This window comes from Diceros bicornis, chromosome 7 (genome assembly GCF_020826845.1).
Source record: "Diceros bicornis minor isolate mBicDic1 chromosome 7, mDicBic1.mat.cur, whole genome shotgun sequence".
In the NCBI taxonomy this organism is placed as follows: Eukaryota; Metazoa; Chordata; class Mammalia; order Perissodactyla; family Rhinocerotidae; genus Diceros; species Diceros bicornis.
This window is the reverse complement of record NC_080746.1, coordinates 63191305-63218731: the sequence shown is the minus strand read 5'-3', so window position 1 is coordinate 63218731 and position 27427 is coordinate 63191305. Positions and strand designations below refer to the sequence as shown.

The 27427-nt window shown below is 34.5% G+C and overlaps 1 protein-coding gene across 1 annotated transcript; it reads right to left on the bottom strand.

Annotated features, from left to right (window-relative positions):
• Window positions 1–19730: 19730 nt before the first annotated feature.
• Window positions 19731–21084, bottom strand: LOC131409099 (olfactory receptor 56B1-like). Its single transcript, XM_058546277.1, has 2 exons — window positions 21073–21084; window positions 19731–20741 (listed from the first exon to the last, which is right to left on the bottom strand). The coding sequence occupies exons 1-2, from the start codon at window positions 21082–21084 to the stop codon at window positions 19731–19733; spliced, it is 1023 nt and encodes a 340-aa protein (XP_058402260.1).
• Window positions 21085–27427: the final 6343 nt, after the last annotated feature.

Here is a 27427-nt window from a genome sequence, read left to right as displayed (position 1 = left end):
AAACTGTCAAAAGACAATGACAAAGAAAAAATATTAAGGGCAGCAAGAGAGAAGAAACTTACCTACAAAGGATCTCCCATCAGGGTTTCAGTGGATTTCTCAGCAGAAAACCTATAGGCTAGGAGACAGTGGAATGATATATTCAAAATACTGAAAGACTAAAACTATCAGCAGAGAATACTCTATCCAGTAAAATTAGCCCTCAGATATAATGGAGAAATAAAAGGTTTCCCAGGCAAATAAAAGCTAAGAGAATTCATTGCCAATGCACCTGCCTTATAAGAAATGTTGAAAAGAATGCTCCTACCTGAAACAAAAAGGCAAAGGTTTATAAAGCTTTGAGCAAAGATATAAATAGACAGAATTAGAAAATTGAAGCTCTGTATCAGAATAGGTTAATAAACATTAATTATAACATAAAGGATAAAGAGAAAGAAAGCATCAAAAATAACTATAAACACTTCAATTTGGTCACAAATTCACAACACAAAAAAGAATTTGTGACAGCAAAAACATAGAAGGGGAAGAGGAAAATAATGGAACCTGCATTGGTTACTGGAGACAATAGGCTATCAGAAAAACGACTATCTCATCTATAAGATCTTTTATACAAACCTCATGGTAACCACAAAACAAAAATCAGAGCAGAGTCACCAAGCAAAAATAAAGAGAAAGCTGAGAAAAACATCTCAGAAAACCACCAAACTGAAAGTGGAGACAGAAATACAAGAAAAAAGAAACAATGGACATATAGAACAACCAGAAAACAAATGATAAAATGGCAGTGTTAAGTGCTCACATATCAATAGTCACTCTAAATGTGAATGGTGAATTGATCTCACCAATCAAAAGACACAGAGTGGCAGGATGGATTAAAACAGAAGACCAAACAATATGCTGCCTCAAGGAAACGTATCTCAGCTATAAAGACAAACATAGGCTCAGAATGAAGGATTGGGAGATGACACTCCAAGCAAATGGCAAGAGGAAAAAAGCAGATGTAGCAATACTTATGTCAGACAAAACAGACTTCAAGACAAAAAAGATAAAAAGAGACAAAAGATGGGCATTATATAATAAAAAAGGGACATCCTACCAAGAAGACATAAGACTTATTAATACATATGCACCTAACACAGTAACACCAAAGTTTATAAAGCAACTATTAACAGACCTAAAGAGAGAAACTTATAGCAATACAGTAATAGTAGGGCAACTTAACAGGCCACTTATGTCAATGGATGGATCATCCAGACAGAAAGTCAACAAGAAAACAGTGGCCTTAAGTGAAGCTCTAGACCAGATGGACTTAATAGACATGTATAGAACATTCTATAAAAAAACAGCAGAATACATGTTTTTCTCAAGTGCACATGGAACACTCTCAAAGATAGACTGTATTTTGGGAAACAAAGCAGGCTCCAATAAATTTGAGAAGATTGAAATCGTATCAAGAATGTTTTCTGATCACAATGATATGAAACTAGAAATCAACTACAAGAGAAAAGCTGGAAGAGTCACAAATATGTGGAGACTAAACAACATGCTATTGAACAACTATTGGATCAATGAATAAATGAAAAGAGAGATCAAAAAACACCTGGAGACAAATGAAAATGAAAAAACAACAGACCCAAACCTATGGGATGCAACAAAAGCAGTACTAAGAGGGAAGTTTACAGTAATACAGTTCTACCTCGTGAAACAAGAAAAATATCAAATACATAATCTTACACTATACCTAAAATAACTAGAAAAGATGAACAAACAAAGCCCAAAGTCAAAAGAAGGAAGGAAACAATAAAAATCAGAGAAGAGATAAATGAAAAAGAGACTAAAATAATAATAGAAAGGATCAATGAAAGTAAGAGCTGGTTCTTTGAGAAGAGAAACAAAATTGACCAACTGTTAGCCAGACTAAACAAGAAAAAATAGAGAGGAGACTGAAATGAATAAAATCAGAAACGAAAGAGGAGAGATTACAACTGATACCACAGAAATACAAAGGATTATAAGAGAATACTTTGAAAAACTATACGCCAACAAATTTGATTCCTAGAAGAAATGGATAAATTTTAGAATCATATAACCACCTAAAACTGAATCAAGAAGAAACAGAGAAACTGAGAGACCGATCACAATTAAAGAGACTGAAACTCTAATCAAAACCTCCAAAAATAAACAAGTCCAGGACCAGAAGTCTTCTCTGATGAATTCTACCAAACATTCAAAGAAGATTTATTTCCTATACTTCTCAAATTATTCCAAAAAATTGAAGAAGACAAGACATTTCCTAACTCATTTTACGAGGCCAACATTGCTCTGACACCAAAACCCGACAGGGTAACAATAAAACACAAAAAAGGAAAATATCAGAACAGTATCTCTTATGAACATAGATGCAAAAATACTCAACAAAATATTAGCAAATCGAATACAAAATACATTAAATGGATCATACACCACAGTCAAGTGGTATTTATTCCAGGGATGCAGGGATGGTTCAACATCTGCAAATCAATCAATATGATACACCACATTAATAAAATGAGGAATAAAAATTACATGATCTCATCAATAGATGCAGAGAAACGTTTGATGAGATCAAACAGGCATTGACAATAAAAACTCTCAATATAATGCATATAGAAGGAAAGTACCTCAACAAAATAAAGACCATATATGACAAACCCACACCAAACATCCTATTTAATGGTGAAAAACTGAAAACCATTCCTCTGAGAACAGGAACAAGACAAGGGAGCACACTCTTGACATTCTCATTCAACATAGTACTGGAAGTTTTAGCCAGAGAAATTAGGCAAGAAAGAAATAACAGGGATCCAAATTGGAAAGGAAGAAGTAAAACTCACACTGTTTGTGGATGACAGGATTCTATATCTAGAAAAATCTGAAGAATCCACCAGAAACTTTTACATATAATCAACAACTACAGCAAAGTGGCACAGTACAAAATCAACATACAAAAATAAGTTGCATTTTTATACACTAGTAACGACCTAGCAGAAAGAGAAATCAAGAATACAATACCACTGGGGCCCGCCTGGTGGTGCAAGTGGTTAAGTGCACGTGCTTCTCTGAGGTGGCCCAGGGTTCGCTGGTTCAGATCCCAGGCACGCACCGACGCACCGCTTTGCAAGCCATGCTGTGACGGTGTCCCATATAAAGTGGAGGAAGATGGGCATGGATGTTAGCCCAGGGCCAGTCTTCCTCAGCAAAAAAAAAAAAAAAAAAAAAAGAGGAGGATTGGCAGATGTTAGCACAGGGCTGATCTTTCTCACACACAAAAAAAAGAAGAATACAATACCATTTACAGTAGCAAGAAAAAGAATAAAATACCTAGGAATAAATGTAATGAAGGAGGTGAAAGACCTATTCAATGAAATCTATAAGACATTGTTGAAAGAAGTCAAAGAAGATATAAAGAAGTGGAAAGATATTCCATGCTCATGGATTTGAGGAATAAACATAGTTAATATATCCATATTACCTAAAGCAATCTACAGATTCAATGCAATCTCAATCAGAATCCCAATGATATTCTTCACAGAAATAGAACAAAGAATCCTAAAATTTATATGGAACAACAAATACTCTGAATAGACAAAGCAATCCTGAGAGAAAAGAACAAAGCTGGAGGTATACACTCCCTGAATTCAAAATACACTACACAGATGTTGTAATCAAAACACCACGGTACTGGCACAAAAATAGAGACACAGATCAATGGAACATAGTTGAAAGATCAGAAATAAAACCACACATCTGTGGAGAGCTAATTTTTGACAAGGGAGCCGAGAACATAAAATGGCGAATGAGATGTTACTTCAATAAATGGCATTAGGAAAACTGGACAGCCAATACAAAAGAATGAAAGTAGACCATTATCTTATACCATACACAAAAATTAACTCAAAATGGATTAAAGACTTGAATGTAAGACCTGAAACCATAAAATTCCTAGAAGAAAATATAAGCAATACACTCTCTGACATCAGTCTTAGCACTATCTTTTTGAATACCCTGTCTACTCAGGCAACAGAAACGAAAAAAAAAAAACAAACGAATAGGACTACAAGTGACTAAGAAGCTTCTGCAAGGCAAGGGAAACCATCAACAAGACAAAAAGACAGCCCACCAACTGAGAAAAAATATTCGCAGGTCATATATCCAACAAGGGGTTAATTTCTAATATATATAAAGAAATCATAAAACTGAAAAAAAATGAACAAATCAATAAAAAAATGGTTAGGATAAAAACAGACATCTTCCCAAAGAAGATATACATGTGACCAACAGGAACATGAAAAGATGTTCAACATCGCTAATTATTAAGGAAATGAAAATCAAAACAACAATGAGATATTACCTCACACTCATAAGAATGCCTAGAATTAACAAGAGAAAAAATAACAAATGTTTGAAAGGATGTGGTGAAAAGGGAAACCTCATACACTGCTGGTGGGAATGCAAATTGGTGCAGCCACTATGGAAAACAGTATGGAGATTTCTCAAAAAGTTAAAAATAAAAATATCATATTATCCAGCTGTCCTACAATGGAGTATTTATCCAAAGAACACATAGAAATATGTGCAAGATCGTAAATGAGCACCAGATTATTAAAGAGGATGTGCATTAAGTGGATGAGGAGGGATTGGTGATGGTAAAGAAGGACTATGTTGAGGAGAAATTGTTTGATATCTATTTTGAAGGAAGACAAGTTGTGAGGGAGATATATTTGTAAAAGGAATTCCAGAGAGAAGAATTAACATGTAAAAGTATGAGAAGCAAAACAATCAAGTCAGTGAGTATTCACTGGTGTGGAGGAGGCAAGTGATTAACTAGATATTTGGCCAGGAGCTAAATCATATAGACCTTTATAATTATCAGATAATAGTGAATTCCTTGATAATGGTGAATAAATAATAAAGAATTCACAAGAATCCAGAGAGTTATGAGTTAACTCTATGATGCTTAGAAAAACTTATTAGGCAGTGAGGAAGTCAAAATTATTTTCCTATCCCTTCTTTAAGTTAATACTGTCCACACACACCCCCAGCAGTGAGGGCAGAAGAAAGAAGGGGAGAACTTTGAAATATTGTAGTCTCTGTCCAATAGGTATTCAAAATAAGAATTAATGGGAGATTGAGGCTCCTTAGAACAGCAGATAATCATTTAGCTAGCCAATTCCAAAGTAACAAGCAGTATATGTAAACTTTCTACTTAGTAGAATGAAAGAAACTCTGTGATCAAGTTTCCCAAACAACCCAACTGGCTTCCATTAACCACCTTCCCAATAACCCTATGATTACCAGAAATAAAAAAAGGTGTATCTGAATTTCCATAGAAACATTAACTAGTGTGGTGGAAAGTCTACCATTTGTTAAACAGAACGCCTGGATTCTAAAACTGATTTTTGTAATTCACTTAATCTCTTTGAGGCTTTTTTGACCTTTCAATTTCTCTAATGTCATGTCAGTACAACAAGAATAGTTTTTTAGTGAAATATATGTATTTTAACTCCATTTTTCCAATTCCTAAATGATGCATGTGCAAATTTATATAACATCCTTAAAATACAGATTACTCATCCCTTTAAATATGGATAAAAATACTATTGTAAAAAATACGAAGTCCAGAAACCAAATACTGAAACACACATTAAGCCCTCTAATTTATGACAAAGGAAACATTGCAAATTGTGGGAAAAAATGGTGTTTTCAATAAATATTACTGGGTCAATTAAATATATGTGGAGGAAAAAAGAAACATATCTTCCCTAAACCACACCATACACACAAAAAGTTATAGAAAAATATTAGAGCTAAATGTGAAATGCAAACACACATCCTCTTTGGCATTTGGAGTAGGCAAAGATTTGAAAACAGGACACAAAGAATGTTACCCGGAAAAAAATGACCAAAAAAATTGAATTAAGTTAAAATTAAGATTTTTAATAGAAAAGACACTAATAAGGTATGAAAAGATAAGCCATAGACTAGAAGATATTTGCAATCATATAGTCAACAAAAAATTCATATTCAAAATATATGAAATACCCCTACAATATTAAGAAGAAAAAGGAGCGGAAAGGGAGAGATTACTTATACACTTTACAAAAGAGGAATAAAAAGTGCCAATACACATGGCACCAATTTTATAGTCATTGGGAAAATAAATGCAAATTGAATCTCTCATGACATAGCAATACACGACATAGAAATACCAAACTTGATAGCCAAAATGAAAAAGACTAAAAATCTCGCCATTAATAAAATTAAGTATTTTAAGATCATCATCTGATAGAGAATATGGTCACATGGAAATTCTGCAGCATAAAGTGACACCAAGAGAGGACAGGTCAGATTTATCAAAGGCTAATTATTTTGGAACTAGTAAGGAAACACAGGTTGAACAGGTTCAAGGACCTCTCCTCATGTGATTACAAAATCTTAAGAGTTATAGTAGGTGTCATAGGAGCACCTGAGTAACTAACCTAGTCTCAGGAGACGCTTCTATGTGGAAAGGACAAGTGCTCTTTTGTGTGTGTGTGAGGAAGATCAGCCCTGAGCTAACATGCATGCCAATCCTCCTCTTCTGGCTGAGCAAGCCCGTCCCTGAGCTAACATCTATTGCCAATCCTCCTCCTTTTCTTTTTTTTTTCCCCTTTTTCTCCCCAAAGCCCCAGTAGATAGGTGTATGTCATAGTTGCACATCCTGCTAGTCGCTTTATTTGGGACTCCTTCTCAGCATGGCCGGACAAGCGGTGCATCACTGCGTGCCTGGGATCCCAATCCGGGCTGTCAGTAGCGGAGTACACGCACTTAACTGCTAAGACATGGGGCCGGCCCCAGGACAAGTGCTCTTAGACCTGAAGGATGATTAGGATTCTGACAGATCAAAATGGGAGGGAAAGTGTTCTCCCCTGTTGGTCTTTGTGATACGTGGTCCTCTGTCCTTCTGGTGCTCCCTTTCTTGATCCTTCTCAAATGTAGATAATTCCTACTCATTCTTCAAGTAAAATCTTCTTCAGGAAGACTCAAATGTTCCTTGGATGTGATAGCAACCCATCCTCTAAATCATCTTAAAATAATGTAGTTACAAACATCCGTGATTAAAGGTAAAGAGCTGATATTCAAATAATTATTCTCTTTCATTCTATTTACCTCATGTTACTATAAAAATCAATTAGTATGTGGGAATCTTCCACAATTCAATGAAATTATTGATGGTAAGGACAGTTTGTATTTATATTTACATCCCCAAAATCTGGGAAACCATCTGGCACATATCCAATACTCAATATTTTTTCTTTGCATAAATGAGTAGATGGGTAAATAAATGAATAAATAAATAAATAACATTTTATACTTGTCTTTGAGAATTATTAAATTATAATCTAAATATTACTACCTGGAATTCACAAAATAAACTACTAGAAAAAAAAAAAGAAACCAATACGTCTTCTTTAAAATTACTATGAAAGATAAATAAATAAAACACTCCATTAATAAAGTAGAGAAACAGAGAAAATACAAAGAAAGTGGAAAGAAAAATAAGATGCCAAAGACAGAACAAATATCCTAGTTTCTGCAATAAATATAAGTTATTTAAACTATCCACGAATTTGAAAGTATTTCTAATTAATTTTTAAAAATTGTATATGCAATACAAAAGATTACATTAGAATTAAAACTATACACAAAGGGTTAAAACTGTTTACTTGTCCAGGCGTGTGCGCGCGCACACGCACACACAATGTTTTAGGTAAACAGGATACCAAAGAATTGAGGAGGATAGATTAATGTCAGAAAAAGAGAATTCAAAGCAAAAACACTTGGATCAAGATCAGTTTGGGAAAATAAAATGTTTGGAGGTGTGTAATTAAAGCTAATTCTATCAAATTGTTTTACTTCCAGGTTTGATAAATTTTCTCCTCAACCTAAATCATGAAAAACAATTAAATTCATTTTCTCACTTTTTAATATGGAGGAAAGTTTTAAAATGAGAATGTCTCAAATTTATGCTTAAATCATATGGCAACTTTTAAGCTGACTTTCAATTTTATATTTAAGGTGAATGGTTTGTTCATATGCTAAAATTTCAGCCTTGGAATTTCAAAGAGTGCATTAATTTTCATTTTGGATCAAAGCATAATATATGGCTCTCAATATAAGAAACATTTTCCCTTGATGACCAAAACTGATGATGTTTCTGTCTTTTAGACTTGGTAAATTCATAATTTATTTTTATAGTCAATATTATATTTTCCAGTTTTCTTACACATATATTACTAATAGAAATATAAACTTAAAAGTCTCTATCTATATATATATATCACATACACAATTATAGTTTCAACAGACTTATAAAATTACTTTTTCAATAATTTATAACAAGTTAGTATAAACTATTCAGTAGAATCAGTATTCTTTCTCTCTTTATCCTACTTTTAATACATTGAACAGTCTCTCTTAACTGTGATGTTTAATATCTGCTTTGATTTATATATTGCATTGTAAATAGCAGTGCACGATGCAATATCACAGCTCCTCTTGGAATTAAAGAGTCTCATGACCAGAGTGAATAACATTAGTTCAGTGTCTTAACGATTTCTGCACAGAAATAACAATTACTTGTGTTAGAGAAAAAGATACTGTGTTTTTTATCCAAGCACCTTTCCTAACCTCTATTGCATTTTAACTATATATCCATGTATAAGAAGCAGGTAGAGATTTAAGAGAAACAGAAGCACCACTAATTTAAAGTTGAAAATATTTTTCTGGGACTACATGTGTACTTTTTTATTTTTTTATTTAATACTAGATAAACATTCTGTTTAAACTTCTCAATTTCCTTTTTTATATGTATACCTTTAGTCACTAAAAGTGGCTTTATGCTTACATAACAATTTTGGTCTCATCTTGAATACATTTACAAAGCTCTCCAAGATGTAAGTTAAAGACCTAAGTATTAACTACACATTTAAAGTTTCCTTTTGCAAAACAAATTTAAAATCATTTTGTTACACCAGAATTTACTTTCTTCTGAGGAAATTTGACCAGTGGTATGCTGAGGTGTGGACAGGGTTACTGGAATAGTAATAACACTTGACTATCACTACTTATAAAATAAAACATTAATATCACCTGCTGTCTACCTTCATTCTTCAACTCCACTGGTAATGAATTTGTTCATTACCTTCAATCCTTTAGATCCATGTTCTTCTTTTCATGTGAGATATGTCTGCTTCAGGTAGCTTTTGCTGCTTAAAATCAGCGAAACAAAGTCATAGCTCAGTCTCTCTAGAAAACAATATAGGGAAATGAGACCATAATTTGAGGACTAAAGGGATGACAGGTGAGATGTGAGAATAATCTGAGCATTGGTCTAATAATCAGGAACTATTTTCTAGCTATTCTCCCATTTCTCCTTGTCTTGGGAGTGATCCATCCCTGACATCTCTCACTACTGAAATAAGGATTCCTATTTGGATAGACAAATAACACAGATAATCATAATCGTAATGATGTTACATTGAATTTTAATGCCATATTTGGGAAAACACACATTTTCCAAGAACTCTCAAGCCTTCAAAACACTTCTGCCTTCAAATTGTGTGGATAAAATCACAGATTTATTTCTAGAAAAATAATAAGTAATTGAGATATATGTCTCCAATGCCTCTTCCACTTTATCTTACTGCCTACAAAAAGAATCCCATGACTATCCCCTGTTTTGTATGTCTTAAATACCTTACTTTCTCGATAGCAAAATGCGGAGCTGAATGCAATCTGGTACAGGTGTTCAAGGTCTTGGTCCAAAAAATCACAATCCTAGAATAAATACATGTGCAGCTGCCAAGCTCTAACTTCCTTGATATTTGTGCTATTGAACTGAGCCTTTAAAGAAAAACGTGTGTTATGTGTCCCAAGGGAATGCTTCCGAACATTAGAGTCACAGGTGTTTGTGCGGGGATCAAGCTAACTTTGTGGAAGAAGGAAAGAGTAAGAACTTTCCATTTTTTGTCCCCCAAAATGATACATAATTAAGTGAATAATCTCATATTGTGTGTGGTAGTGTGTTAGCACGTTTATAGGGAAAAGAAGAGAATGAAAATGAATGCAATCTATTTTTAGTGAAAACTAGGATTTAATATTTATCCCAAATTAATATTTCCTTTTTCGCACTGCCCTTAGAAAAATAGATCAAAAGCACTTAATAAGAGAATGTTTCTTTCACTCTCACACTGATTTATTTTTTAACCTTTTGTTTATGTATTGTTTCTTCTCTCCATTTAATTAATGTTTATTGAGAAGTTTCTACAATCCAAGTTAGGCTAGGAAATATGTAAACAAGACCCTGGTTTAAAAAGCTTACTTTCAAATGAGGGAAATGTTGAACATTATGATAGTCTAGAGAAAAAAGTCGTGAAAAGTTTAGGGTTATTACATTTATATAATAAGATAGGAAAATTAGATCAATATATAAACCTGGAAATAATGATCATGATGATAGCAATAATTAAAAAGCATAACTGATTCTAATTTTTTATCAATTTAAAACATAATAAATGTAATGTCAACATATATTGAGTAACTTGGAAAAAGATAAAGAGGTTTTAAAAGAAATTCAAAAGCACTTATACTCCAAAAACTGAGGGAATTTCTGGTGTATTTTTATCCTGATTTAAAAAAATACACATATATAAATGTATTGATATGCATGTATTATATGTTTTGACAAAAAATGACCGTGTTACAGCATAGACCGGTGTTATCATTTAATGTTGTATAATCAGTTCACTCCAAAACAGAATTATTTTGATTGAATAAAAGTTCATTGTATATGTACATAATTTATTTAAACATATCCTATTCTCATATTTATAGGTTCTATAATAAATGAACATATATGTGAAAATTTTATGACATTTCTGATCTATTTCCTGAAAATAAATTCTTTGTGTATTTGAATCCTTCTATTTTCATTCCAATAGTTATGCGCCAATTTGATGAGACTGTTTTCTCATTGCCATTTAACTATGCTGTTGTTTACTTACTATAAGTGCTAATTTTAAATTTTATATTACTAGTTTGAATCATTATGATGAGTGTTGCTTGTATTATTTCTCTTTACACTGCTTGTTGATGGTACTGTGTGGTCTCCTTAACAAGAATATGATGTTTTTGTTAATGTTTTACATGTGCTTGAGAAAAAATATTGTCTATTATTGGAGTGTAAGCTCAGTGTATATTTACAGGAAGTAACTCATTTATTTGGCTTATTTTGTATAGTCCTGATTGGTCTTGGACAAAAGACACTGTATTCAGTTCTCCCACTCTTAGGTTTTCCATTTATTTTTCCTCGCATCTGTGCTAAGCTAGAAGATAAAATATGATCAAAATAAATACTCATTCCAAAAAAAGTTAAAAAAGAAGGAAAAGGCAGCAAAGATCATATAGGAGCATTAGAAAACAAAAGATGAGAGACTAAAACCTAAGAATATCAATGATTGTATTAAACATTAATGGTCTAAACACCCCAATTAAAAGGTAAAGATTGTTAGATGAGATTAAATAGCAAGACCAAACTGTATGCTGACTATAAGAAACGTATTTAAAATAGAAAGACACAAATAGGTTAAAAGTAAAAGAATGGAAAAAGTTACACAATGCTAACACTGGTCAAAATAAAGCTGAAGTGAGCATTTTAATGTCAAAGTATATTTCAGAGCAAATAATTTTACCAAAGATAAAGAAGATTAATATCATAGTGTTAAGAAGTAAATTAATCAAGAGAGCATAAACTTTTAAATGTTTATGCCTTTAATAAGATTAATTCAAAATGCATGGAACAAAAATGTGTAGACCTGCAAGGACACATACAAAAATCCAAAAACAGGAGTGGAAATTTTAATACTCACTCTCAATAATTGACAGCAGAAGTAAATACAAAATCAGCAAGAATATAGTCAACTTCTATAATACTGTCAACCATTCTAGCCCTGGAGAAAACTGAAAGAACTGTTACTCATTCCACTTGAATCTGAACTATTTCTGATCCTCTTTTTTGATTGAAATACATTTTTTAGATTCATTGCTGCATACAATGTACATGGGACTTAATCTGTTCTAACATAGATACAATCTCAGGCACAGCTGTTAGAATTGTGGCTACCACTTGACTGAACTTTCAGTAGCCTACAGTCATACATAAGCATCCATCTTCTTTCTGAAGGGACCAGACTGGAGAATTAAAACAAAATAGGATAGGGACTACCACCACTCCAGGTACTTTAGTTCTTAATGGTGGCACTCATCTCTATCATCCCATCCAGGATGTGATATTGCATTTATTTGCTATATTGTCTGAAGAGGGTCAGTTTATGGGCTTCCATATAACCTTCCACACATTGGTAGTCTTTACTCAAGAGGCACAGGAAGCAATGTGGTTATTACTCCCAATTATACTCAAGGACCAGGGAAATTACCAATAGATGAGTCCATGACAGAGTGGACCCACTGAAAGCCAGATTTTAGCTAGGACTTCCTTTATTGCCTGTTTCCATAAGCCCTCATTTTAGCAGGATGGGCCATGACAATGCTTTGGGTCTCCAGATATCATTGTCAACTCAGCCTGCATCCAATTATCCTCAAAATGCCTGGATATTTATTTGTTTATCCCCATGTAGTTACACCCAAGTCAGTGGCTGGAAATCCACTTGTGAAAGAACTGAAAGGACATTAGAATATATGCTTGCTACAGTGCTGCAGATAGGATCCTTCTCCCTTGGAGTTTTGGCCACTTCCTCAGGGAAAAAGTTCTGAGTAAGAAAATTGGCTCAAGTCTGGGAACTGAGCAAAGGACCCTGGGATTTTATTGGGTCTACTGCCCACAGCCCCCTGCTCCCGCACTCTTGCTTTCTTTTGATTGTGTTAGGCAGCACTCTTGTTGGCTGGTTATCCATTTGCCCCTAATGACACCATGCTACATTTACCATTTCTATAATACCATACAGATGAAACCTCCTTGCTGCCCCTTTTACATTGCTCACTGTTAAAGTAATGGCAACCCCCTGGCTCTATTACTTCAACACTCCGTCATCCCACAGCTACTAACCATCCCAGTGTTTTGGAGAGGAGAGCCATGTTTTAACACTTTAGTGATACTGAGATGTGCCCCTTTCATCAGTACATTCCTTGGTAAGTGTTGTAAGGGCTCTTCCACAGAACATAATTTTCTGATGGCTTCTGGCCTCTCATTATTATCGATTCCCACATGCCCACTTCCTTTACCTTTTCATTGCTTCCTCTACCAGCTTTGAGGGCAACTCAGGCATTTCCAGTTAACTCATCATAGGCCATTAGTTTCGCTAGGCTTCAAAGAGGTACTCTATCAGTGAGTTTGACCTATATCCTGGAATTCCCACTAGAATGCTCAATATAGTGTCTTTGGAAAGTTCCTCAAGTAAATAAATTCTTGCTTATCCCTATGTTCTTATGTTTTATGTTCTGATTTCCTTGATCAATCACCCTTAAGTTCCAATACCCTCACTTCTGTTAGTACACGCTATCTGTTTCTTGCAACTCATTCATAGTGAGATCACATTGAGATTTAACCTTATTTGCCAGCCTGGCAACCTGGAGAGGAAAGTAACCATAGCCTTGTATGTCAGAGAGCTCTTCATTGTCTTTCTGCATTAGGGTAGTTTTAGCTATTACAAATGAAGGGATTAACCAATTTGCAAACTGAGTGTTCAGGGGGTATGCAGAGCCAAAACTTCAGGAGCTTCCATCCAGATTTCCACATCCCGTGATTTAGGGTCTCAGGTTTTTCAAACCAGGGACGAGACCTTAGTATAACAGAACTGTCTTGCTGAGCACTGAATAACTATTGAGTTTTGTGATTTAATTTTCAAGCTCAAATTACTCCTTAGCTGTGTTCTTTTTAATTCAGGAAATAAGAGTCTCTTCAAATTCTTTGAAATCTATCACACTTACTTTTTACTATTTGTTACCTGACTTAGTTTTCTCATTAGTGCTCAACATGGTCTCAATTCAACTTAGTAATAACCAGTCAACTCTGCTGTTGTCCTAGCTATTATCCCCCACCCCAATATCTTTCAAATGCTTGAAATCGTTGCACTAGTAAGGGCATGTCCCTCCACAGAGACATTATTCCACATCACCATTGATAAACTCTTTAGCCAATTGTGCTAACGACTTTTTCTAGGGGACTAACTGTGCCCCACATTCCACCCAGATTGGGGTTCTTCTTGCCATGTGAAGTGGGTGATCAGTTGCACAACCTTCTCTAACTACCTGTTTTCTTGGATCACTCCACTCCCATTATGACCCGTGTTGGTTCTAGACCTCTAAGAAGCAGACAACAAGATAGGATTAGACATTCAATAGATTGGGGAAACACCTATGAAGTGTAAAGGTTAAGGAATCAGGAGAAAGTGAAGAGGCTTTAGACTTAGAAGCAGGTCTGATGCATGAAAAGACATCAGTAAGAAAGGATTGCGTAAGAAAAGAATCAACTCTCAGTGCAGCTCTGAGAAAGTCTCAGCGAGGCTAGTGGAGAGTCCCCAAGCAATATCTGACCATTAAAAGAAGGACCTAGCTCATGTTTCTCTGTTGTGTTCAGTCATGTCTGAGAGCAGCCAAAGGAAGCATGATGTTAGTATGAGTGTCATGGTGCATTGAAAGATGCAGCAGCTGGCTGTCAATCAAAAGGGCTGCCCATATCAGTCTCACTTGAAGGGATGTTTGAGAGGTGTATGTCAATGGCCACCACATTAATTATGAGGAAACTCCAGATAATCCCAAGTTGAGGGATATTTTGCAAAGTACCTGTCATGAACTCTCAAAAAATATAAAGATCAAAGAACTATGAGGAAATGTCTCATATTAAAATGAAAACATATGACAATCAAATGAAATATTTGATCTTGGATTGGATCCCAAACCTGGAAAGAATGGCTGTAATGGACATTATAAAGACCTCTGACAAAATCTGGATATGGACTGTGGATTAGATTATAGTAAACTATCAATGTAATTCCCCTGATTTTGTTTTGTTTACTTTCTTATGGTTATATAAATTAATGTCTTTATTATTAGAAAATACACATGGAAATATTTGAGTAACAGTCAATCTATTTTCATATTGCTTAGAAAAAACTAGTATATAAATACAGATACACACAAATGGAAAGAAAGAAAAATGGTAAAGTAAATGAGGCAAAATGTGAACTATTGGAGAATCTGTGTAAAGAGCATATAGCATTTCTTTTTCTAGTTTTACAACTATTCTATAAGCTGAAATTTTATCAGAATAAAAATTTATTTAAATTTTGCTATAGATATTTACCAGGGAATAATTTAATTTAAATATGGGGTTTTTGGGGGGAGGAGAGAAATCTATGATATGTATGGAAATTGTCAGCTTTCAAAATGGTGTTATAAATTCCTTCTTATTCTAAGTAAATATTTATTTTGTAGTTAATATATTTTAGTGGACCCTTAAATTTGCATGTGCTTTAGACTCTAGAAAACCTGAATGTACACCTCGCCACAGATATAGAGAAGCAGGGAAAACTGATCTACCTGAAAAGAAAAATTATGCCCATTTTCTCTGTCTCTCTGTCTTTCATACACACACACATACAAAAGATGATAAGAGACCATGTAGCTCAAAGGAACAGGAAATACTTAGTTTCTTATGGAATCCAAATTTCTGAATTAGAAAGTCCAGTTTCATTATGTCTCTGGCTTATATGAGAAGCCTCTATGTCTTTGTACTAAATTACACACTTTTGGGACCGGCCCTGTGGCGTAGCGCTTAAGTTCGTGCACTCAGCTTTGGTGGCCTGGGGTTTGCCGGTTCAGATCCTGGGCATGGACCTACGCACCACTCATCAAGCCATGCTGAGGTGGCGTCCCACGTAGAGCAACTAGAAGGATGTACAGCTATGACATACAAATATCTACTGGGGCTTTGGGAAGGAAAAAAGGGGAAAAAAAGAGGAAGATTGGCAACAGATGTTAGCTCAGGACCAATCTTCCTCAAAAATAAATAAATAAATAAATAAATAAATAAATAAATAAATAAATAAATAAATAAAATTACTTACTTTTGGTTGATGTTGGTTTAAGGGAGATTATGCTTCTTACATCCAGAAGAAACTGTTGATTTCCAGACTCAAGACTGTACTTTTGTATAGAATAAGTGCTCTTTATAACTTTAATGAGTACCTCTCTTCAGTTTGCTTGATTTTCTCTTCTTCGTTATGTAAAGCTTTCATTTGAACTAATACATTGCTACCAGATTACCTCACTTTTCGGTTACAGTAACGTAATGCTCCTGAAAACCAGAGCAAACAGCTTGAAAAAGCAAGAGTACATTAAGTTCTACACATATAGTTTTGTTTTTTAGTGACCACATTTCTTTGATTTAGATGTAAAATTTAAAAATATATTCACATGTAGCCTATGTGACCTCCTGTACTGTGAGTTCTGAGCACACTCTCTACTCAAAGTGTCATCTTCAACATCATTTTAAATCTAAAGAGAGAGTTTGATGACGCAGGTTTTAAAACAAATAAGCATGTATCAAATAAAACATTTTAAGACAAAATATGTCAATTGTTTACACCTTGGGCATGAGAAAGAAGATGCAAACTTAAGATACTCTCTTCTTTTACCTATAATGTATGTTTTTATCTGACTTTTTACATACTTCTTGTATATTTTTGTTTATACTTTAAAAAAGTAGCAAAATCAGTAGTCTTATTTAATGTAATCAATATATTGTTAAGTGTACAAAAAAGATCTTGCAGAAAGATATTATAAAAACATACTGATTTTAAAATATATATATTTCAAAGAATATGAACACCTTTTATTAGATCTACACAGTTTGTGACTTTGGCAAATATTTAGTTTTATAAAGATGAACAAAGGACACTCAAATACACGTAACCTGTGACCATAGTTCTTGAATAAGAACTAGTACAGTGGGTGGATAGCAAAATTAATGTTTAATAATATTCATATCCAGTCACCTAAGCAAGTTCCAAGAGGTAGACATTCTAACAGGAAAAAGGATACCTAGAGAGAAATAACATACGGAAAATGTCAAGGGCAGTAATTTAAGAGGAGAGAGTAAAATGGTCCCTTCACTGGAGGGCTCTGAAGTTCCTCCCAGAGGGCAAATGCCTCCTTTCCTGTTGATTGCTTTGTGGAAGGTTTTGGTAATATCACTGCTTTTTACCACTTGGAAAATATAAATAAATTTGTCAAAACATATCTTCCCATATTTATTCCTGTCACCATCTAGCATGGGTTTTTTAATAGTTTCTCTCCCTTTATATCCTGGTAATGGCATATTAGCTTCCTTGAAAAGCTCAATAAATTCATAGTGACAAATGAATCCATAGCTGTTGGGATCAACTTTTACAAAGGCCTCTTTGAGTTCATCAAGCTCATCTTCAGAAATTTGAGTGGGAGCCATCTCATCCATTTAAAGAAGATCTATGATAGTAAAAGGCCACTAAAGGTGGACAACTTTTCTGTAGATAAGTTGGGTAAAAACAACTTTCAGAGTTGCTGGGGATGTAAAGTTGCAGACTACCTCATCTGACCCAACAGCCTCTGACTAATGTACTCAGACAGCTTCTGCTTCTCAGAATCTTTGCAGCTATCTTGATATTCTTTCTGTGACAGCATATAATGGCTTATTTTGGAAATCCATGATCTGTGTTCCTTACCTCTTCTCATATTTTTTTCTCTTTATTTCCTTTCTGCTCTGCAAATTCTCATTAACTGACACTTGCATAAATATCTGACATTTAAATTCTGTTTGACTGTAATATGTAAGTTATCTCTGCTAGAATAACATGTCATTTCTGTTTTGTTTCACTGAATTTCCCCCTTACCACGGCGACCATTATTGAATAGAAATATCATCTTCTTGTTTCTTCATTGAAATTATCAAACATATATTTTCTTAAATTATCTTAATGTTTTGAAATATACCTTATTAAAGAAAGTAGTTTGATGAGTCCATAGAACACTAAATTTTCTCTTTATCATCCTTTAAATGAATATAATTAAATTCAAGATTGTGTGAAAAGCCAGACTAACACGCAAGAACCTTCAAACTGTTTTCATTGTACCTGAGATCTGACAGAATTTACCTTATATATCTAACTGGAAAGTGAGTGACAACATACAAGGTATAATAGTATTACCAGCATCTGGTGGGCCTTCATCGCAAATTAATCCTCACCTTTTGAGAGATAACCCATAAAATATTCCAGCTAGTTAATGTAACCCTCTATACATGGGCTTAGTGAAACCCAGCCCAGATCATAATGAAATACATGACACTAATAGGCTAAGCTTTTTTTCTGCTATTCAATGGTTTTAATTTTGTGAAAAAAAGAAGTAAATTTTCAGGGTAACAGTTTTCACCAGGATAAAGATCCTGAATCTGCTTCCTGCCTTGCAAATTTCTTTATTTCTGTTCATCTATAGATATCCTTCTCACCTACTCAAGCTGCCTACATGCTGTGCGGCTGTAGTCACAGTAGCAGAGGAGTAGTTGTGGTAGAGGTGTGGCGATGTAGGTAAAGCTATGGAAAAAGTCAGGGTCCCTGCAAGAAATCAAAGGCACACACAAAGGTGAGTCTGAGAGAATTTAATGAGTTACTATTGTCTGAGGTGTAGTTGGGGTTGAGGAAACAAAAATGCGTGTTGAAAAAATAATGGATGTTGGGTACCCAGAGACCAATATTGTAAAGACTTTATCACTCCTTTGTTCTGAAGGGGAAAGGGAAGAAAAAAATTTCCTGGGTAACTCCTTAAGATCTGTAACTGTAGCAGATGGGCTGCCTAGCAAGTGCTGATGGGACACATCTAGTCAGAACCCTGATGTCAAAGCTTGCTAGGAGAAGAACAAATAACCCAAACTCTCTCTCTTCTTGTACTCTAATCTCCTGCCAATGACTCCCATTGGTTCAATCCAGCTGAATGCTAGAAGACAAAGGAGGCTGGGTTATAGAGTATATGAGCTTCAGTCCTCCAGAGTATGGAACAGTGCAGAAAGCACAGAAAGCAGATCTGGAGAGGCAAATGGAGCAAGAGATGGATCTTTCTATACACCTATATTTCTTTCTTTCTCTCTTTCTCATTTATCTATGTCTTCTGGATTCTTTTTGTCCAAGTCTAGTCATCTTGCCATATTCTACCCAGAGCCCCATCATAGTCTGGTTTGGCTTTGCTTATCTGAAGTATTTGTTATTTTTGCTTTTTCATTCATATTACTGTAATGACACTTCTTCAGGCAGACTGAATTTTCTCCCATGTTACACCTATCAATGATCAAGCATGAACTGTAAATCGTGTCCCAATCACTTATTTCTTTGGTTGTGTATGTGTGTGTTTATTATTATGTTGATTTTTATTTTAGGAGAGCAATATAAATCATTAATTCTGGTTTTGATTTCATTTGATTGGTTTGGTAGAAAGTCCTTCCTTGTCACACATATATTTATCTCTCGTCAATATTTTGGGGCTATCGTCAAGGCTTTTTTTTAATTTCATTACAAGTCCTTTCACAATTGTTTATATAAAAATGTGAAAAAGATATCTCAAAAGCATTCACTTTCCCCATCATCTTTGAAATTCTACTCCTTGCTTTAGAAGAAGTTGAAGTACATGTATATTACGAAGAAGGTCTCCAGTGGCCTTTTTTCTAAGCTCAAATGAAACACCTTTTGGCAGCCTGCTCTAAGTTCTTTAGTCCTAAGTGCATAAACCATAGGGTTGAGAAAAGGGGGGATGATGTTGTGCCGCGCATTGAGAAGAACTGGAATTAAGGTATCCTTAGTCTCTGCCAGGTGAGTTACAGAGATCACTACAACAACCGTATAGAAGAAGAGGATAAGAATTAGATGAGAGGTACAAGTGCTCAGAGCCTTGGATGCAGCTTTAGCTGACTTCAGTTTAAGTACAGAGTGCAAAATCAAAGTATATGACAGTATTATGAGACTTAGATCACTCCCCATTCCAAGCCATGCCAGAATTAATTGGCAAATGCTGTTTGGCCTCCTGTCATCACAGGCTAGGCTTGTGACCCCAAGGTTTGAGCACAGACAATGCTCAATCTCATTCCTGGAGGAATAATTACGCTGAACTGCAAGCACTGGCACTGGAATGATACACAATCCATTTCTAAGAACCATGAACAGGGTAGCTTTTAAGATTAAAGCATTGGTGACAATTGAAGGGTAGCGAAGAGGGTGACAAATAGCTACATATCTATCAAAAGCCATGCAGAGAAAGATACCAGACTCCATGCCAACAAAGCAGTGAATGGCATAAATCTGAGCAAAACACTCAGGGAGGCTAATGACCTTGGAATCAAACCAGAGGATGGCTAGGATCTTGGGCATGATGGTGGTGGCCAGGCCCATGTCCACCAAAGAGAGGATGCCTAGGAAATGGTACATAGGCTGCTGAAGAGCAGGATCATGGCAGATGGTAATGAGGAGGAAGATGTTAGCACCAATCGCTGAGAAGTAGAGTAGTGCCAGTGGTAAAGAGAACCAGTGCTGCCAGCTGTGAATGCCTGGGAATCCCAACAGGATGAACTCAGAGACCTGGAATTTGGAGCTATTGGTGCCTTTCAGAGATGTAGATATATTTTCCTAAGAGAAAAAAAATGTTTTTCAAAGTTGCTTTCTCTGAGGAAAATCCTCTTTAAACATTATCTTTAAACTGTCTCCACATAGTGTAGTTTGGTGCTGTAACAAAATAATTCTGTATTCCATCTCTTATAGTAATTTAAAATAAACTAAAATGAAGTTCTAGAGTTTTGGCAGTAGAAGGTAAACTTAAAAGTAGCAGTTCTCAGTGTTGACTATTTGGGGAAAATTCAGCATGTATCTTAAATCTCTGTATTGTCTTCACTATCTCACATTGAGAAAACCACATAAATATGATTCTAGCGTTTGGGTTTTTTTTTAAACTTTTCATCACCTCTTCAGACATTTTGTGGAATCAAGTGAATGTGTTTGTTTTCTTCATATTTGTTCCAATCTTGCTTGATTCAGATTTTTATTAGCTGACAATAAGTAGATTTATTTAAATGTGGAATGATGGGAGATTAAATTTTGTAGCAGCACCATTCCAAGTTGTTACAGATGTCCATTAATGTTTTATATAGCTTTCGAAAACTTTGATATAATGAACTTTAAAGATGTTCAAACATAAAGCATGTTGCAGATTGGAAGAGGAATAGCTTTTCTTCGATTTTCTACTTTGGATCAACTTCTGAGAAGATCACAAGGGAATAGCTTTAAAGGAAGTTAAGTGATTATGACCGAATTTACTGGTTTAAGGAGTCATATAATTGAGACAAACCATAACAAATTATTTTTTTTCTAGTTGAGTGTTATAGAAATTATAAAGACATATAAATAGAGCATTTAGGTACAGGTAATAATATACTTTTTATTTAACTTAATGAAGAAAAATTATTTGGCCATCATATTGAAGAAACTGCCATTATACACTCAAGAATCATGTTCAAAACGAGACTCACGTCTTCCCTCACACTTGTTTTCCATGTACTTATTTTCTGGTTAGGAGCCCAACCAGCCAAGCCTGAGACTAACAAATAGCCTTCTCTTTCCACAAACAATTGCTTCTTTATTGTGTTGATTTTTCTCCTTTACTTCACTCATGCACCTCTTCTCTTTCATACTACTATTTCTGTAATCTTACCTGTTCACGCTTGTCTCTCCCCAAGCTTCATTCTTTTTGCATTAATCTGATCTTTCTAAAATTGGTATTCCCTTGCTTAAAATAATCCATGCCCTCACATTGTATTTCAAATAAGGTGCAAATTCCTTTATAGTACATAAGTCACTCTGACATGAACAAATTCATTGAGTATCTTCTCTTGGATTTAACTCCTTGTAGCCTACATTTCAGATGCACACAATATTTTCTCTTTATCAAAATTATTGATTTTGCAAGGCATTTAGTTATCAATATTTTTGCCATAGTGAAATCTATTGTAGGGTTATGAGCAAGACAAATAAAAGACTGGAAAATTATGTACCAAAGTTTTAAAATGAGATATTTAAATTAGGATTATTAGAAATTTAATTATATTAGTTATGGGTTTATTCTCTATATAATAGCTTATAAATACAGAAAAAAGTATCTGAAAGAAATTAAAATTCTCTTGTGGTATCACCAACAAGAGAAGACTCATATTAACAGTAGATGCAATTTTTTTAATATTTCTCACTGCTTCTATGTTTGGATAAACATGTATTGTCTAATCATGGGATAAATCATTCTTCCTTAATGCTGAATGTAATTTGATGAACACTAAAATCACTTAAATCTATTCACAGCAAATTTTAACAAATGAGAGATACAAACAGTCTTGGAGATGAAACCAGTTTGTGAACTTTTAGATGAGAGTTCTGAAGGAATTCAGCATAATAGCTCCATCTTGAGAGCTTGGAAGTGTGTAACCCTTTGGATTGTACAAGGCCTGGTATTTTTGACAAATATTCATTTATTATTATACATCCTCATATCAAATACATATCCTTGTATCTTGGATATTTTCCTTTAAATGTGTTCCCTTTATTGATATTTGTGTGATACACTTAAGAGAAGGAGCAGATTTGAGCTCACAGGAAGGAGATAATTGTCTTTAATATTTTTTTTAGCAATTAAAGGTTAGCAGGACATGGAATGTGATTCTGCTTGTGAAATAGTTATATCAATTCTGAAAATAATCTGGCAGTTGTTTTATAGACAATGTAAATTCCAGAGCCCCTGCGAACCTTATAATTTCTAATTCTAGCCCTAACTCCGTTGAAAAATCTCTCCAAGCCTATACATCCTTCTGCTAGGACAGAAGAAAGGGTCAATCTCTTGTGCAGGATATTGCCAAAACAACATAAGAGTTAAAAATGAGCCACTGGATGCTCTGGGATTTAGTCAATGTGACTATGCCAAGGTTTTATTACTTACTGTGGTTATGAGCAGAAACGCAGTCTGAGGTCCTGGGAATGGCAGGGGTTTCCAACCAGGCAAAGACACAACTTCCTAAGAAAGGAGCTTCCACATGGGATGAGTATATGTTCTTAGTGGACAAATGGCACAAAAATTATAAGCTTTTGCAACTTATGGGGAATTAATACACACCTCAGTGATTTAAGGATAACAGACCTCTTTTGGAGACATCAGGAGACAACAGCCCATAGAGAAAGGTGAATTCCTAGTATGTTAAATCCCAAAAGGTTGGAAAGGAGGTTAACTCAGAGATTTGTTTCCTATTAATGTAACCTCAGAACTTGTGTAAACAGAAAAATATCTTCATTAATGAAACCACATTGGGCCTACAAAGGGTAGTCAATTTTATTAGTGTTTGAAATGTTCTTGAGTACAAAATTTCAGGGGATTCTAAATTCTGTGGTTAGGAAGTTGTCTCAAAAAAATTTAAAGGAGAAATTATTTATTCATCCCAAGATGTATATATTGAGTGCCTACCATGTTTAGAAAACATGGTAGGCAAATAAATGATCAATAGAGCTGTCTTGGTCCCCGTCCTCATGGAAATTGTAATCTAGTTGGGATGGGTGGATAAAATGCTATTATAAATAATCAAGAAAACATATACTTATAGACTAGGATAAGTGCTTTAAAGCAAAAGTAGCCTGAGATATGAGAACATAAAACAGGGAAAATTAATTTAGTCTTGATGTCAGGGGAGGATTTCCTCAAGAAGTACCAGTTTGTGTTGAGGCCAAACATTTGAGTAGGAGTTAACTATGGTGTGTGTTTGATGAGGGGGAGGAGAGGAAGAGGAAGGATTCTAGGAAATTTGTGATGCTGAAATGAGACAAATCTTGTTATATTCAAGGTAATAAAAAAGGATAAATGTGACTGGAAGCCAAAGATGTGGAAAATGAGATACGGTATGCAATAGAGCTGCTGAGGTAACAGAGGCCAGAGACTTGCAAGCAAATTTAGGCTAAAATAATGTTGAAAGTTTTTAAGGAGTATTAGGACATAGCATCAATGTGGAGACCTAATTAAATGTGGCAAGCATAAATATAAGTAAATCAGATAGACAAGAGTAATCCAAAGGAGAGATGACTATCCTCGAACTAGGATGGGGCAGTGAAGATGAAGAGAAGTGGATAGATTTCCAAGATATGTTGGAGGTAAAATTGATCATTTTTATGATCAAAGAACAATTTTAAGTCCACAGTATATGCAGTGGGATGGCATGTGTTGTTACGTACATTCTTACGTAAGATTGGAGAAAGACCAGGTCGCAGAGGAAGAGAATGTGTTCAGATTAGGTCCTGACAAACGTGAGGTGCCTTTGACGAAGGTAATGACTTTTTATCCAGCACATGGAAAAGTAGTCCCAGAATGCAGAGTAACAATTTAAGCAACAAAATTGGAATGATCCATATATTATTTGAGAATCATTGGAATGTAAAATATACTCTCCTAGAATTGGAATATAGAATATATTCTCCAATTTTTTGGTATGTAATTGTTCATAGTAGTCTTTTATGATCCTGTGTATTCCTGTGGTATCAGTTGCAATGTTTCCTCTTTCATTTCTGATTTTATTTATTTGAGTCTTCTCTCTTTCTCTTAGTTACTTTAGCTAACTAAGAGAAAAAAAGTTGTCAATTTTATTTGTCTTTTCGAAAAACCAAGTCTTAGTTTCATTGATCTTTTTCATTGCTTTTCTGGTCTCCATTTCATTTATTTCTATCTTTGTTATTTCTTCCTCCTGTTAATTTTAATCTTTGTTTGCTCTTCTTTCACTAGTTCCTTGAGGTATAATGTTATATTGTTTATTTGAGATCTTTCTTTTTTCTTAATATATGCATGTATTGCTATTAACTTTCCTCTTAGAACTGCTTTTGCAATATGCCTTATGTTTTGGTGTGTTGTATTTTCATTTTCATTCATTTGGAGTCTTTCCAATATTAATGTCTTTTATTTCCTTTTATTATTTTATTCTTCTGTTAGGACCTCTAGTACAATGTGGGGTAGAAATGGGAACATTTGACATCTTTGTCTTGTTATCATCCTCAGGGAAAAAGATTTTAATATTTCACCATTAATAAGGAAGTTAGCTATAGGTTTTTGTAAGTACCTTTTATCAAGTTAAGGAGATTCCCTTCTAAATTTACTTTACTGTATCTTTTTATCATGAATAGATGTTTAATTAAAGCAAATGTTTTCCTTAATCTATTAAAATAATGTTGTGATTTTTTTCCTCTTTACATCTGAGATATTTTAAATTGATAATATTTTGTGTTCTCAACTAACTTTGAATTCCTGGAATAAATCCCACTTAGTCATAATGTATTATCATATAACCCCTCAGCACACACACACACATACACACATGCTCATGGAGATTTTTAGGTAACTGATTCAATTTCTTCGGTGCGTGGCTGCTACGACCTTACATTTATTCTTACATTACTTGTAGTGTTTTAATTACATATCTATTTGATCTGTATTTTCAAATGTATTGGGATAAAGTTGTTCTTAGCATCTTCTTATTGTTTATTTTAGTAAACATTTTATGTTCACTTATAAAAACTGTACTTTAAAGCTGTAGGGTGTTGTTTTCTGTATAGGCCAATTAGGTTAAATTGTTTATCATCTCATACCTGTTAGTATAACTATTATCAAAAAGATAAGAAATTGGGACTGGCCTTGTGGCTTAGCAGTTAAGTGCGCGCACTCCACTACTGGTGGCTCGGGTTCGGATCCCAGGCATGCACCAACGCACCGCTTGTCTGGCCATGCTGAGGCAGTGTCCCACATACAGCAACTAAAGGGATGTGCAACTATGACATACAACTGTCTACTGGAGCTTTGGGGAGATAAGGGGAAAAAAAAAAGAGGAGGATTGGCAATAGATGTTATCTCAGAGCCGATCTTCCTCAGCAAAAAGAGGAGAGCTGGCATGGATGTTAGCTCAGGGCTGATATTCCTCACAAAAAAAGAAAAAAAATGAGAAATTAAAAGTGGTGGATATATAAAGAAAAGAGAATTCTTGTGCATTGTTGGTGGAAATGTAAAATGGTGCAGCCAGTATAAAAACAGTATGGAATTTCCTCAAAAAATTAAAACCAGAACCACCATATGATCTAGCAATTCCACTTCTGGGTATTTATTCAAGGAAAACAGAAACATTAATTCTAAAAAATATATGTACTCTCATGTTCATTGAAGCATCATTTACAGTAGCCAAGATATAGAAACAACCTGCGTGTACATTGATGGATGAATGAATAAAGAAATTGTGGTATATATAAAATGAAATATTATTCAGTGATAAAAAAGAAGGAAATCCCGCCATTTGCAACAACATGGGTAGACTTCTAGGGCATTATGCTAAATGAAATAAGTCAGACTGAGAATGACAAATACCCTATGATCTCTCTTATATGTGGAATCTGAAGCAAATAAACAAAAAACCCAAGCTTATACATACAGAGAACAGGTTGGTGGTTGCTGGAGATGGGAGATGCGGGGTGGGCAAAATGGGTGAAGGGAGCCCCAAGGTGCAAACTTCCAGTTATAAAATAAATAAGTCATGGGAATGTAATGTACAGCATGATGACTATAGTTAACAATACTGTATTGCATATTTGAAAATTGGTAATGGAGTAAATCTTAAAAATCCTCTTCACAAGGAAAACAATTCTGTAATTATGTGTGGTGATGGATGTTAACTAGACTTATTGTGGTGATCATTTTACAATAAATACGAATATCAGATCATTATGTTGTACATCTGAAAATAATATAATGATGTATGTCAATTATACCTTAGTAAACAAAAGAAAAAAGATATCGTAAAGTTCATTTCACCTTGAACTTACATCTGAGCTTCAATGAATCCATTAATGAGTTAATCAGTTTGGGAGTCATTAGCGTACAATCATATTTATGGCCGTTTATAACAGAATGTCTAAGGAATGTGTGCAAAAAGGAAAAAGAGATGAACCCAGTGATATGCTAGTATAAAGAAATCCGGAGGAAAAGTAAGAACAAATAGGACTACAGGAAAGATTCCGTGAGAATGAAAAACAGCTTGGAATGTGTGATGTGTTCCTGAAGTCAAGAAAGGAAGTGCTTCTAGACAAAGAAACTCATCAATTATATTCAATATTGTTGAGAGGTAGGGCAGGATAGGCATAGAGAAGGATCTACTAGATTTAGTAACATTGAAATCATTTTTGAAATTGACAAAATCTATTTTAATGAAATGATGAGGTGAAAGATGTTTTTAAGAAAGCTAGAAGGAGGCAAGAATTAT